Raw genomic sequence first — 13,820 nt, 5'->3', positions numbered from 1 at the left:
TCTCCCTCCCTGCCCCTCCCTGCCACTCCCTCCGCCTGTGGCCTGTCCGTGACTGATCCCAGCCCTTGGCCCTCTTTACCCCCTGACAGGACCTGCAGCTGAGCAGCGCCTGCTTGCCCCTCCCCCTATAGCGCCTGGGGGCCTCTTCCTTCTCCCCCAGGGGACAGTGGGCTGGTGCCAGGATTGAGTTCCCTGGGGGTGGCCTGGGAAGGTTCTGGCTGCTCAGGTGCGGAGCCGTGGCTGAGCGCCTGCCTGACCTCATGTTGTGTCCACCATCCAGGGGAAGTCTCACCGGGACCGGCAGCTGCTGCTTCTCAAGAAGCACCTAGAAAATAATTACAGGAGCAGAGATAGAAAATGGATTGTTTTGTTTCCAGAAGGGGGCTTCCTGCGGAAGAGGCGCGAAACAAGCCAAGCATTCGCCAAGAAAAACAACCTTCCATTCCTCACGCACGTCACCCTGCCGAGGGTGGGCGCCACCAGTGTCCTCCTGAGCACGCTGGTGGCACGGCAGGAGAACGGGAGCCCAGCTGGCGGTGACGCCAGGTGCCCAGGTAGGCGGCCACGCACCTCGCTCACCGCACCTTGCTCTCAGCTGTCACCAACTCCGAGTCACTCTCTGGCAGGGGAGGATCGGCCGGGTTTGTTATTGTTTTGGTGTGGGGGACACGCCTGGTGATGCTCAGGGTTACTCCTGGCTCCTGGCCCTGTGCCCAGGGACTACTCTTAGTGGTGCTCGGGGGACCATATGGGATTCCGAGCATCGAACCTGGATCGCCTGCGTGCGGGGCAAACGCCCTTCCCGCTGCACCGTCTCTCCAGGCGCTGGGTTTTGAGCGTCAGTGCTGTTTACTTAGCTGCTGCAGACCAGGCTGTGTCCCAGGCATCTCCTGCCTCCGCGCCAGTGGTGCGCCCTGAGAGCCACTTCGTGTGTCCACGCGCTGCTCTGTGTGGTGGGGACACCTCAAGGGGTACATGAGAGGAGAAGACACGGGAGTGGCAACAGGAGGACGCCACGTCCCCCTCTGCCCAAGGCCTAGCACCGTGGTACCTTCCAGTTCTCACACAGAGCCGCCTCAGTCTCCGACCACACAAAAACTCACCATAAACTAACCATAGATAGACATGTAGAAGCAATAACGCATATTTTTCATTTGACAAATTTAGAATTTGTTTTTAATGCTGAGATGCTGTTCAGCTGTGTTACAAGAGGCTTACAGTATTGATAAGTGACTCATTCTACTCTAGGCAGTACTTACATAAACACAATAATCTGAACACTGGCAAAGAAGTTTATCAAGTTGTTGATAATAGAAAAAAGAGTTGGGGAAAGTCAAGGGAAGGAGGGTTAAATAGCTGTCAGATACGGCCCCTGCTACAGCTCAGCCTGGCCACTACAAATGATGCATACGGGCATTTTTGTTTTGTTTTTGTTTGATTTGGGGCCCACACCTGGCAGTGCTCAGGGCTGACTCCTGGTCCTGAGCTCAGGGGCCACTCCTGGTGGTGCTTGGGGGACCATCTATGGTGTCAGGAATTGAAGCTGGATTAGCCATGTGCAAGGACAGCCTCCTGCTGTGTTATCACTCCTGGCCAGCACGGTGTGATTTTAATGTTGGGGGCTCCCATGTGGGTGCTCAGAATCCCTGAGTGTGGAGAGTGCTGGCTGAGAAAATGTCCCGTCTTGGGGTGATGGGAGCAGGACAGCCCCTGGCTCCCACCTGGCATCCTGAATAAGAGAGAAGAGCTGAGGCCAGGGCAGGGGCCGCCACCTGAGCTGGTCTGTCCACCAGGGATGCCTGTTTCTTGTTCCACAGGCTTCCCGAGGTTCCTGTAGTGTGCGGGTGCCACCCCTAGCGGCTGCAGGAGGCGTCTGGTTGGTGGCAGAGGCACCGTGGATGTTGGTCCCCAAGGCTGGACCCCATGTCCGGTTTGGCATGGTTGTGTGTCTCATCTGGCCTGTCACACACTGACATACAACCCCTGGCCTAGCAACGGCGGCTCCGAGCACAGCTGGGCCCTGAGTGCACCTGGGGACACACCCTGGCCAGCAATTGCAGGACATGGTAGAGCCAGCCATGTGTGGACACGGCATTGGTGACAAACTGAGAAGGCCAAGAGGGACTTGCGTGTCTGTGTCCCCCGTGGAGGTTTGCCGTTCCTTCCCCTGCACTGTAGATAACGTTTAACATTAAGTGATTGGCCCTCAGAAATTCAGCTCTTAGCTGATGGTCGGGCCAGACCAGAATCATGGCGTGAGATGGCACCAACTTTACCCTTCATTTGTTTTGTCTAAGCAGCTTCTTGGCAGTCAGCTCTGCCACTCTTTCATCATCTATTAAAAAGACAAATTGAAAGAGTCTTTTAATAGAAAAGGAAAGTTCTGAGTAGCTTCGCTGCTGGAGAGGGATTTGTTCCTCTCAGCCAAGCCCAAGCTGGAAGGCAGAGGCTGCTCAGTGGGGTCAGTGCCCCAAGAAAGACCGAGAGGCTGTGTCCATTCCCTGGGGCCCACACAAGCCTGTCTCGCAGATGACACCCGCAGCTTCTCTTCATAACCAGAGTGAAGCGTTTGTATCTTACTGTAGTTGAATTGGAGGGGTGTCTAACTTCTGAAACTGATAGCATAGTTTCTGCAAATATGTATATTTTCCTAATAGCGAAGTTTCCAATGTGGGCAAAACATATTTGCTTGTAGACAGACTCATTTTAAGTTTGCTGGAACTAGAAGGGAAGAGTAGGTAAACCAGCGATTCATGTTCAAGTGTTTCATTCAGAGATGACTTATCTATTTAGCAAATTTTACTTTAGCAAATGCACTTAGCTTTGGGGTTTTTGGGTTTTTTTTTTTTTTTTTTTTTTGCTTTTTGGGTCACACCTGGCGATGCAGAGTGGTTACTCCTGACTCATGCACATTACTCCTGGCAGTGCTCAGGGGACCATATGGGATGCTGGGAATCGAACCCGGGTCGACCGCGTGCAAGGCAAACGCCCTACCCACTGTGCTATCACTACAGCCCCTTAGCTTTGGTTTTAAGTCATAAAAAAATACCAAGAAAAGGGGGCTGGAGCAATAGCACAGCGGGTAGGGCATTTGCCTTGCACGCGGCCGACCCGGGTTCAATTCCCAGCATTCCATTGGGACTCCCCAAGCACCACCAGGAATAATTCCTGAGTGCAGAGCCAGGAGTAACCCCTTCGCATTGCCAGGTGTGACCCAAAAAGAAAAAAACCCTAAAAACCTAGAAAGGCCAGAGAGATAGCACAGTGGTTAGGGAGTTTGCCTTGCATAAGGCCAGATGGGGTTCGTCCCCAGCACCCCATATGGTCCCCCAAGCACCAACAGGAAGTGATGCCTGAGTGCAGAGCCAGGAATCAGCTCTGAGCACCACTGGGTTTGACCCTAACACAAAAACAAATAGAAGAATAACTTAAGGCCAGTTTTTAATTATTTGACATCATACAGAAATAATAATAATGATTTCCTAATGCCCATTTGAGCATGTGATTGAGATTCTTTTGGTTCTTTTTGTTGTTTTCAGGGAAATTCCAAATTGCTCCTGAGCTGCACTATCGCAGACTGAGCTGGCCGGCAGCATTCTCACAGTTTCTCCTCAGTTCTTTTTTTTTTTTTTGGCTTTTTGGGTCACACCTGGCAATGCACAGGGGTCACTCCTGGCTCTGCACTCAGGAATTACCCCTGGTGGTGCTCAGGGGACCATATGGGATGCTGGGAATCAAACCCCGGTCGGCGGCATGCAAGGCAAACGCCCTACCCACTGTGCTATCGCTCCAGCCCCAGTTCTTTTTTCTTTTTTTTTTAAATTTTTTTAATAGTGAATCACCATGAGGTATAGTTACATACTTTCTCCTCAGTTCTTGACAAGTTTAGCTTCTTACCAGGATACCAGGAGCTTCCAAGGACCAGAGTGGATAGACTCTGCCCTGCCCACCCGAACCAGCGCCCCCTGTTGGATCTCCTTGGGAGGGCCAGCTGGCGGCCTTAGTTGTGTGTGATTTAGAAACAGAAAGTTTTTTTTGTTTGTTTGTTTTGTTTTTTGCTTTTTGGGTCACACTCCGGAGGTGCTCAGGGGACCATTTGGGATGCTGGGAATCGAATCCAAGCAAGGCAAACACCCTACCCACTGTGCTATCACTCCAGCCCTGAAACAGAAAGGTTCTGGTCTTGTTATAAACACTGTGTATTAGTAAAATGAAGTACTTCTATTTCATTTTAAGGCCTTATTCCAATATTTGCCCATGGTTCTTCTGATGAAGCTTGGTGCCAGCACTCAGTTCATATTCAGTGACTGAATGTTTTGTTTTCTGATTTTTCACTCTTGTGTGTGATCATTTCGCTTCCGACCTCATAGATCAATTTTCAACGGCACTGAAGTGCCTGTCAGACTTGAAAGGTGTATGATCTCATTGCACACAGCTTGCCTCACAGGACCTCTGATTTGCTTGAGATTCACCCATTTTACAGAAAGGCTTATCTTTATCACATGTGTATCCTATAGAACAGTTGCCCAAAAATTTATGCCAGAGGTACATCAGTATGCTCGGCTCTGCTCTCCTGCTCTGTTCCATGTTCTTTACTGCAGACAGTGGTTGGGCTCCTGTCACTGTCATCATCACTGTCATCCCGTTGCTCATCAATTTGCTCAAGCAGGCACCAGTAACGTCTCCATTGTGAGACTTGTTGTTACTGGTTTTGGCATATCAAATACTCCACGGGGAGCTTGCCAACAACTGCAGACAATACAAAGCATTTATGTAGGCCTGTGGGTGTGGTTCAACAGTAAACACCCACCTTGCATACACGAGCCCTGGGTTCATTATCTGGCACTATATGCACTTGGACATGCATAAATGCACATATGTACATGCACACACATTCATGCACACGTACATGCTTGCACACACACAGCATTTATCCAATTTAAATAGTGGTGTTTTTTTTTCTTTATGGGTCACAGCTGGCAATACACAGGGGTTACTCCTGGCTCTGCACTCAGGAATCACCCCTGGCGGTGCTCAGAGGACCATATGGGATACTGGGAATTGAACCCGGGTCGGCTGCGTGCAAGGCAAACACCCTACCCGCTGTACTATTGCTCCAGCCCCTAAATAGTGTTTTTATTTTGTTCTCAGACAGCAAATCAAAAGGCCTCCAGTGGATAATAGATGCGACCATAGCTTACCCCAAAGCTGAGCCCATAGATATCCAAACCTGGATTCTCGGCTACAGGAAGCCTACAGTTACACATGTCCATTACAGGTAAGCGTCTGCCTGAGTATTCTGCTTTCCCAGTATAAACTCTCGTGGGACTGTATGAATGTTTAGTATTGTAATCAGATAATGAAAATAGTTGGCTTAAAATCAATTTTATGTGAAATTTTTATTTGTTTTTGGGGGACCACACCCAGCAATGCACAGGAGTTACTTCTGGATCTGCACTCAAGAAGTCTCCTTGGTGGGGGCAGGGAGTGGCGGGTGGTGGGAAATGTGCACTGGTGGAGGGATGGCTGTTGGAACACTGTATGACTGAAACCCAATCATGAACAGTTTTGCAACTATATCTCATGGTGATTCTTTTTTTTTTTTTTTTGCTTTTTGAGTTACACCCGACGATGAACAGGAGTTACTCCTGGCTCATGCACTCAGGAATTACTCCTGGCGGTGCTCAGCGGACCATATGGGATGCTGGGAATCGGACCCGGGTTGGCCGAGTGCAAGGCAAACGCCCTACCCGCTGTGCTATTGCTCCAGCCCCTCTCATGGTGATTCAATTAAAAAAAAAAAAAAAAGACTCCTGGTGGTGCTTGGGTGCCCATATCATTGTGCTATTGATCTGGTCCTATGCTGAAATTTTTAATACAAAATTATCATTTGAAGCTTTCATTTTCCGAGTGATGAAGTCTCTGAAAATAGTGTCTGGGACCAGGCACTTAGCTGGAGGCTGTGTCCTACTCCTGGCATCCACGGGCCCCTGAACAATGCCAGGGGCCACCCAAGCACCACCAAATAAAAGGTGTTCTAGGGACACCATGATGTTTGTCTGGCACAAGAGCCAGAGTAATTAATTGAGAAGATGGCCCAGGGGCGCCCGGAGTAGTAATACAGGTGTAAGGGGCTTGCCTTGAAGGTGGTTGTGGCCGACTCTGATTTCAACCCCAGCAACTTGTATTTGGTCTCTTGAGCCCACCAGGAGTGAGCCCTGAGCACTGGCAGTGTGGCCCAGATCCCCGCAAATGTCACCCATTCCAGCTCAGGAGATTAGTGCTGATAGAAATGTATTCTTCGATCTTTGTCATGTAAATGCATTTACATTTTTGTAAATGCTCAAATTGACCATTTAGTAATGACTTACACTCCCAGCTATAAATATTTTATTAATGCCTGTGTGATCTGCATGAACAGTGGCAAAGTATGTTTGTTGCATTTCTGGCCTAGCTTCTTGAAAGGTTTGAATGTGTTTTACGAAGTCACAGAAATGTGAGTAGGTCTGCGTTTCAGAGCACGTGGCTGGTAGAGCTGGAGAGATACAGCCCGAGGGGACATTTATCTTTATTTTCTCAGCCAACTCTCAGCCCGGGGCCTGACTCACACAGTGAGTCATTGACCCCGGGATGGCATAGTGGTTGAAGAGCCCTGGATTCTGGGCAGGACTACAAGCACCCACCTTTGGCGGTGGACAGGGATGTGTCCTGCACATCACAGCCCTGGAGCCAGGACTCGTCTGGAACCTGACGGCTCCCCAGCCTGAGTGCTTCAATGTTGGGTCTGGTGTAAGGATGCTGGAAACACGGCCTTGGGTGCAGTCTGGGAGGCGTTGTCCTTCGCTGTCCCCCGCTGTCCTGCCTTCTGGCACACTCATCTCTTACTGTGCTCTGGGCACACCCCAAGTGTGAGGTGGTGCCGGCTGAAAGCTCTGAGTTCCCTTCCGGGCATCCCCACCTGTTGCAGACACAGGTTCCAAGCACGGACCATCCTGAGGCCTCTCCCCGCACTGCGGGTCGGGGGGACTGGAGACCAGGTGCTGCCCGCATTGTCCCTTCGGCCTTCTTGCTGCAGGACAGGGAGGCCCAGCCTGGGGCCCAGGGGACAGGCAGAGGTACTGCCAAGTCTATGCGATACACTGATTTGTAGAAGAACCTTAAAAATTACAAAGTACCTTACAAATATAAAGTGCTATGAGGATGAATCACTGCATATGAATTCTCGATTAGTGAATTAACATTCCCTGAAGATTGGGGTCTAGGCTGATTACTTTTTTTAAAAGTTGTGTTATTTTGTTTATTTAAAAAAAAATGGCCTTTCTTCTTTATAAAGGAAGATGTCACTGTCACTGTCATCCCGTTGCTCATTGATTTGCTCGAACGAGCACGAGTAACGTCTCCATTGTGAGACTTGTTACTGTTTTTTGGCATATCGAATACACCACGTGTATTTTGCCAGGCTCTGCTGTGTAGGTGAGATACTCTCGGTAGCTTGCCGAGCTCTCCGAGAGGGACGGAGGAATCGAACCCGGGTCGGCCAAGTACAAGGCAAACGCCCTACCGCTGTGCTATCGCTCTAGCCCAAAAGAAGATGTAGAGAAGTTAAAAAAAAAAGTTTTTACTCTCAACATTTTATATGGTTCAGGAAAATATTTTTTATTACTTGCATTCGAGCACATCTTTGATGGTTTTCAAACCAAATGAAAACCAACAAACCCAGGTGTATGCCCATGTCCCCAGGAGTTACACCCTGTCAGCACAGAACCCCCACCTGGAGAGCCAGGTCATCTGCGCAGAGGTGGGCCCAGCTGTTTCCGGGCTCATGCCATATTGCTGGGAAACCAGGCAGAGATAAGGCAGGGACTGCCTGTTCGGCCGCGCCAAAGGGGAACATGCCCTGGCCCTAAAGCACTGGGTGCTCAGACGTGCATCCCAGTAACAGACGTTGCCGTCACACCCTGAGTCACACCAGTGAATTCGTCAGGTGACGGGATAAAGGGAGAAATAAAAAAAGAGAGAGAGAAATAACGTAATGAGTGCTTCACTATGCTGGTGAAACAGGAATCTTTCCTGTGGGAAGAATCTCATGGAGTCATGACTGGCATTCCATACCCAGCGGCTGGGTGTGGGAGGCTGCGCTGGCAGCCGCGGAGATGCACTGACGGCCAGTGCCAGGCGAGAGGGCCGCTAGCCCGCATCTCCTCTGAAAGGTCTCGAGGGGCAGACCAGGTACTGTTGCCGCTGTCTCGTCCTGGGCCAGCCCCTGCTCAGGCCGCGTGACAGGAAAGGACAGTCATGTGATGTGCACATAGGAGAGACAGAACTTGGAGCCAGTGTCCAGGGCCTTGGTGGTTCACTGTGCGTGGGCCCCACGCTAGGGAGCCCTGAGCAGGAGCCAGCAGGAAACAAGCTTTACTGACGGGTCTGAAGGAAAATCCTCCGCTCCCTGGAGGCTGGGGCAAGGGTGAGTGAGGAGCGGGCGCCGGCCCGCTTTGTCTGTGAAGCACAGCGGGGGCCGGGATGCATCTGTGTTCCAGCTCCTGTTGTCCCGTGTGGCCTGCCGGGCTCCATGGTGGCTATGGGTGGGCACGCTTGTTGGGGGGCTGCCGTCTGTGGGGCGTGAGGCTGTGTCTCTCCCCCAGGGAGTGGACACTCGTCCCCGGGGCGGCGGGTGTGTGCTCGCCGCTGCCAAGGACACGTGCGACCCCAGGCATGGCAGCCCTGGGGGACTGTGCCAGCCCAAGCGCGGGCGGTAGCTGCCAAGGCTGTGCTGCTGGCCAGTGTTGGTGCCAGGATGGCCCTGGGCAGCCCGCACAGCACCACGCGCCCTCTGGCATGGAGCCCGCCCAGCACAAATGGCAAATCCGGAGAGACCGCCTGAGGGCGTGTCAGTGGCGGGTGTGGAGGCCTTGTAGTGTCTTTGCTGTGTGTGGTGCCGCCCTGCGCTTTCGGGGAGGGGCCACCCAGCAGAATCCCATCTCCAAACCCAGCCCAGGCGCTGCTGCTGCTCCTGTAGCCCCGCAGGAGCCTGGATGGGGACAGACACTTGCCTCTGTGCCTGGGAATCAGTGGCAGGTGGCCCATTGCAGGGAGACCAGGATGAGGGGGTGGCTGTCCAGGGCAGCCCATGGCCCATCCCCGACATCCCCGCGGCTCTGGCCTGAGCACAGACGAGGTCAATGGTGCAGTGACCAGGCACCTTCTCAGGGTCCGGCCTGACATTGTAGGGTCTCTTCTTGGCAGCAAACCCGAGCTGCCAGGGTTCCTGTGCTACGCCTCAGCAGGCCAGGCCAGGCCTCTTCTTCCCTGGCCCCTGCCTTGCTCACACAGGCTCCGGGTGAACGGACGGAGTCTAAGGAGCTGGAGAAAAGGGCAAGCACCAGGAGACTTGCCTGGACCAGATACCAGGGCCTCGTCGTGGTGGGGGCGGCCCAGAGCAGGCTGCAGGCTGCCCTTGGCTATAGCTGCTCCCCGGTCTGCCAGCGAGACCCATCCTGCTCCCATCGTTGGGACCGCAGGGACAGGAGGGCGTATGGCACTGGCCGGCGTGGCCGACACCGGTGTTCCCTTGGTGACTGAGCAGATGCGTGAACAGAGTCCGTTCTGGAATCGACCAGTTGTTTGGAAAAATGAGGTGTGGGCTGGGAGATAGCTCAGCGGTGAAGCCGCAGGCCTGGCTCAGCCCTGACACTTGTCATGGACTCTGAGCACTGCCGAGGCGGCCCTGGGGGCTGAGCATGGAATCCTTCACCCCAGTTGGCACGAGCATTGCCAAGAGTGGCCCCAGGACCCCTGAACCCAGCTTGGAGCCCCAAGGGTCTCAGGAAGCTCGGAAACAGCCCTACAGAGCCAGCAGGGGGTTGGGCTCTGCAGTTTCTTGTACCCGTCCAGCGGCTAGTGGTACCCAGACTGACGCGGTGCTGCCCTTTTCTGTCTCCACAGGATCTTCCCCGTCAGAGACGTCCCTCTGGAGGGCGACAGCCTGGCCAACTGGCTCTACCAGCGCTTCATCGAGAAGGAGGGCCTCTTGGCACATTTCTATGAGACAGGTATGTGACTGCTGTCCTGACCACTTTATGGCACAGGGAGGCCAGTACGAGGGAACCTCCATGTCCCAATGCTCCCAACACCCAAAATATGTTTCCGTGTTGCGGGCTGGAGCTTGCCTTACACACAGCTGGCCCGGGTTCCATTGCCGGCACCCCACGTTCCTGGAATCTACCAGGAGTGATTTCTTAGCACCTCCAGGTGCACCCCTCAAACAAACAGACAGACAAACACGTTTTAGTGTTGGAGACCCCTACAGACTTTCCTCATCCTGCGACTCTGCCTGCGGGCACAGGATTCCATGCCTGCCTGGTTGCGGAGTTGCCTCATGTCTTTCTTCACACTGTGGGCACATGCCCTTTGCCCTCAGCAGACAGCTCTGTGGCTCCAGCCGCAGGGAGCAGGACCCCAGTGACAGGAGCTGGGCCTGTGTCCTGTGGCCTCATCCACCTGGACATGTACTGCCCGCCCCTCCCAGCTGTGGGCGGGCCCTGATCTTGGGACAGGCTGCATGAGGGAGGAGCCCCACGTGTCTTGGGCCTCTCAGACTCCCACTGACGGAAGCCCCGTAGTGACGGCTTCTTCAGAGAGCACTTGGCCGTGTGCTCCCGACACTGCTGGTGAGAAGCGGATCCTGTGCATCAGCTTAGGGGGACTCCTAGCCAGACAAAGGCCACCCAGAACAGGGCGCCTGGCCGCGACATTTGGGAGGGCCGCTGCCACTCTGAAATGCTCCAGCACACCTGTCACTTTGACATGCCATCAGCCCACCCCAGGTCAGTTGCTGTGGGAGGGGCTCAGTGGCCCCCGACACTCCAGGGGGAGACAGAGGTAGATCAGCAGGGATGGTGGTGTGGACAGCTGGTCCTACTGTGGGCAGCATGCAGGAGAACCACCACTGGCTGAGCTGAGGACAGGACCTCAGAGCTCATGCACATGCACACAGGCACACACAGGTGCACTCATGTACACACACAGGCACCCACAAGTGTACACATGTGCACACACAACTATATACAGGTGTACACTTGCATTCACACAGACTCACACATGCACGCACACAGGCACCACAGGTGTACACATGCACACAGCTACCACAGGTGCACACTTGAATGCACATAGACAACAGTTACACAGATGTACACACATACCATGCATGCACACACAATGCTGCACACATACACAGAGACACACAGGTACACCATGCACGCATACAGACACACAGGTGTATTCATGTACACACAGGCACACACGGATGCATACATACACACACAGACACAGGTATACACATGCATTCACACAGGTGCACCATGCATACACACAGACACACAAAATGTACACATGCACACACAGACAGGTGTATACATGCACACACACAGGTGACATGCACGCACACAGACATACAAGATGTACACATGCACACACATACACAGGTGTATACATGCACACACACAGGTGACATGCACGCACACAGACATACAAGATGCACACATGCACACACATACACAGGTGTATACATGCACGCACACAGAACACAGGTGACATGCATGCACACAGACACAGGTGCACACATGCTGATAGGCACATGCACGCACACAGATGTTTGCATGCATGCAAGACACATGCGCACACGTGTGCACACATGCAGAGTTTGGGGTTCTGTGGTGCAATGTCCCTCTGGGAGTGAGGGAGTGACAGATGCATTTGAAAAACCAAACAGTGCCCAGCGTCTCCAGCGTTAAACTGCTTCCTAGAACTCCCCCCCCCGCCCATGCACACCTGCCCAGGAAGCAGACCAGTCTCTGTCTTGTCTCTTAGGGGCCTTTCCTCCTGCTGAGGGCCACAAGGAAGCCGTGTCCCGGGAGATGACCCTCAGCAACCTGTGGATCGTCCTCATCCAGTCCTTCGCCTTTCTGTCCGGCTACATGTGGTACAGCATCTTGCAGTACTGCTACCACTGCCTGTTCTAGAAGCCCCGCAGTGCCCGGCCACGCGTGAGCCTTGCCGCGTTGCCTCCTGGCGCAGGGCGAAAGCCAGCAGGAGCAGACGCGGAGGCAGAGCTGCAGAGGACCTGCGCCTGGGCCCCTTTGGATAGTGTAGACTCAGCTAAGCCAGGATCAGCCCTTGAATGGCCTGCTCATAGTTTTGAAGGACTTTTCACATTTTAAAAAGATTCTACCCCACACATCTACGCAAGCAGTGCGCTCGGAGCAGAGGAAGCTTCAGCCCCTCATTCTGCGAGACCCTCTGAGTGCGTGTAACTGGCCCTGCTCTCCCTGATTCCGTCCATGCTCAGGGAAAGGCCATGTGGCCTGTAGCCCTGGGCTCCCCCATGGATCCCTGGGGGCGCTCATGCCCTCGTGGTGAGGTGGGGCACCAGCAGTCAGCAGGTCCGGGGGACCAGGGCCCATGGACATGTGCCACCAACCCACTCCCATGCAGGGGGACCTGCACTGCCCGGGGCTGCTCCTGATCAAGGGGGGGTGGGGGGGCGGTCTTCAGGGCACTGATGGGCATGTCAGCAAATGCACCTTCCACCGGTGCATCGAGAACAGGTCAGGGGTCAGCGGAGGTGGGGTGCTGCGCGAGCACGGCTCCTGGGGCTGTCTGCGGCCCAGCTCCTCTCCCTGGAGGCTGCTTGTGTTAGAGCTTGATTCTCTCTCCCACGGGGGCAGAACACACCAGATGCATTGCGGATGGCTAAGACTAAGTCAGGCCGAGAACTTACAGACCAGCTGGAGGAGGTCAAGCTGCTCTTCACTGGGAAAGCCGGGCTGAGCCCTACTGGCCTCCACCAGGCCACTGGCGTTCACTGGCCACTCATCTCCCAGCCCCCAGCCTGGCCTGCCCTCCCCCCACCAGCTCCACCCCCAGAGGCTCCCCTCTCGCTCCCAGTTGCTGTTAAAGAGGAGAGAGCCTGTGCTGGACACTAATCCCCAGCTGTCTGCCTCCATGTCCACACAGTTCACCTCACAGGAGACCCAGACTCCAGCCACAGGACCTGATACTGGCCCTGGGACCCGGTGTTGAGGGGGTTTGGGTCGGGTCCCTTATCAACCGGTGGTCGTTTTCTGCAAGCCCAGCATTGTAACCCTCCCCTCCCTGCCCTGGTGTCGCTGATCATACAGATGACAACTTGGAAAAGTAGGCTATAAAGTAAAAATGAAGACCAATTTTTTTATTTTTAAATAAACCAAAAAAAACCCAAAAAACCCAAATCCTGAGAAGATGTGAATTTTCTGTTTTCTCCCATTATATGGGGAAGGTGAAGCCACAGCAGCCTCCCCAAGATGGACACGGTGTGGGCAGCTACCGCAGTGAGTGGGCGTGTCAGGACAGTGACCGTCAGTGGATGTAGCGTGGGTAATGCCTCAGAGGACAGCTTGTGGCAATAATTACCATCTCGGGGTGTTCATCGCAGGCGGGGGGCAGGAGGGAGCCAGGTGAGGCAGTGAACTGCCCTCAGGGTGTGCTGCTTCTCCCCCGGCTGCCCCCTGAGGTGCCTGCATCCCGGCCTTTGCTGTTGAAAGGAAGTGGGGTACCTGAAGCCCCTCGAATCCGTATGTCTTGCCTTGTACCTTGCCCCTGTGGCACAACCCCTTCTGCCCCCCAGGTCCTGAGTCCAGTGTGGAGAGACACACAGTTGACAGAGTATGGGCGCCAGAATGTCCCCAGGAACTGTGACCTGGTGTTCCCGCCCCTCTCATCTGAGAGTGAGCCCGAGCTAGCCCCTTCCCACATGCTGGCGTTCAGGGGCGGCACGTTGGGGTGTG

At 53.9% G+C, this 13,820-nt stretch overlaps 1 protein-coding gene across 2 annotated transcripts in view; it reads left to right on the top strand.

Moving 5' to 3' along the window:
• LPGAT1 (lysophosphatidylglycerol acyltransferase 1) overlaps positions 1 to 13,265 on the top strand; it is a 35,936-nt gene extending 22,671 nt beyond the window's left edge. For both annotated transcript variants that reach the window (XM_055144474.1, XM_055144473.1), the window contains exons 5-8: positions 281 to 554; positions 5,152 to 5,278; positions 9,943 to 10,049; positions 11,866 to 13,265. In XM_055144474.1, the coding sequence (XP_055000449.1) occupies positions 281 to 554; positions 5,152 to 5,278; positions 9,943 to 10,049; positions 11,866 to 12,017 (660 nt within the window). In that variant the 3' untranslated portion in view covers positions 12,018 to 13,265. The remainder of the gene's footprint in view (positions 1 to 280; positions 555 to 5,151; positions 5,279 to 9,942; positions 10,050 to 11,865) is intronic.
• The last annotated feature ends 555 nt before the right edge of the window (positions 13,266 to 13,820 follow it).

This window comes from Sorex araneus, chromosome 7 (assembly GCF_027595985.1).
Source record: "Sorex araneus isolate mSorAra2 chromosome 7, mSorAra2.pri, whole genome shotgun sequence".
Lineage (NCBI taxonomy): Eukaryota > Metazoa > Chordata > Mammalia > Eulipotyphla > Soricidae > Sorex > Sorex araneus.
This window is presented reverse-complemented; position numbering and strand designations above follow the sequence as displayed.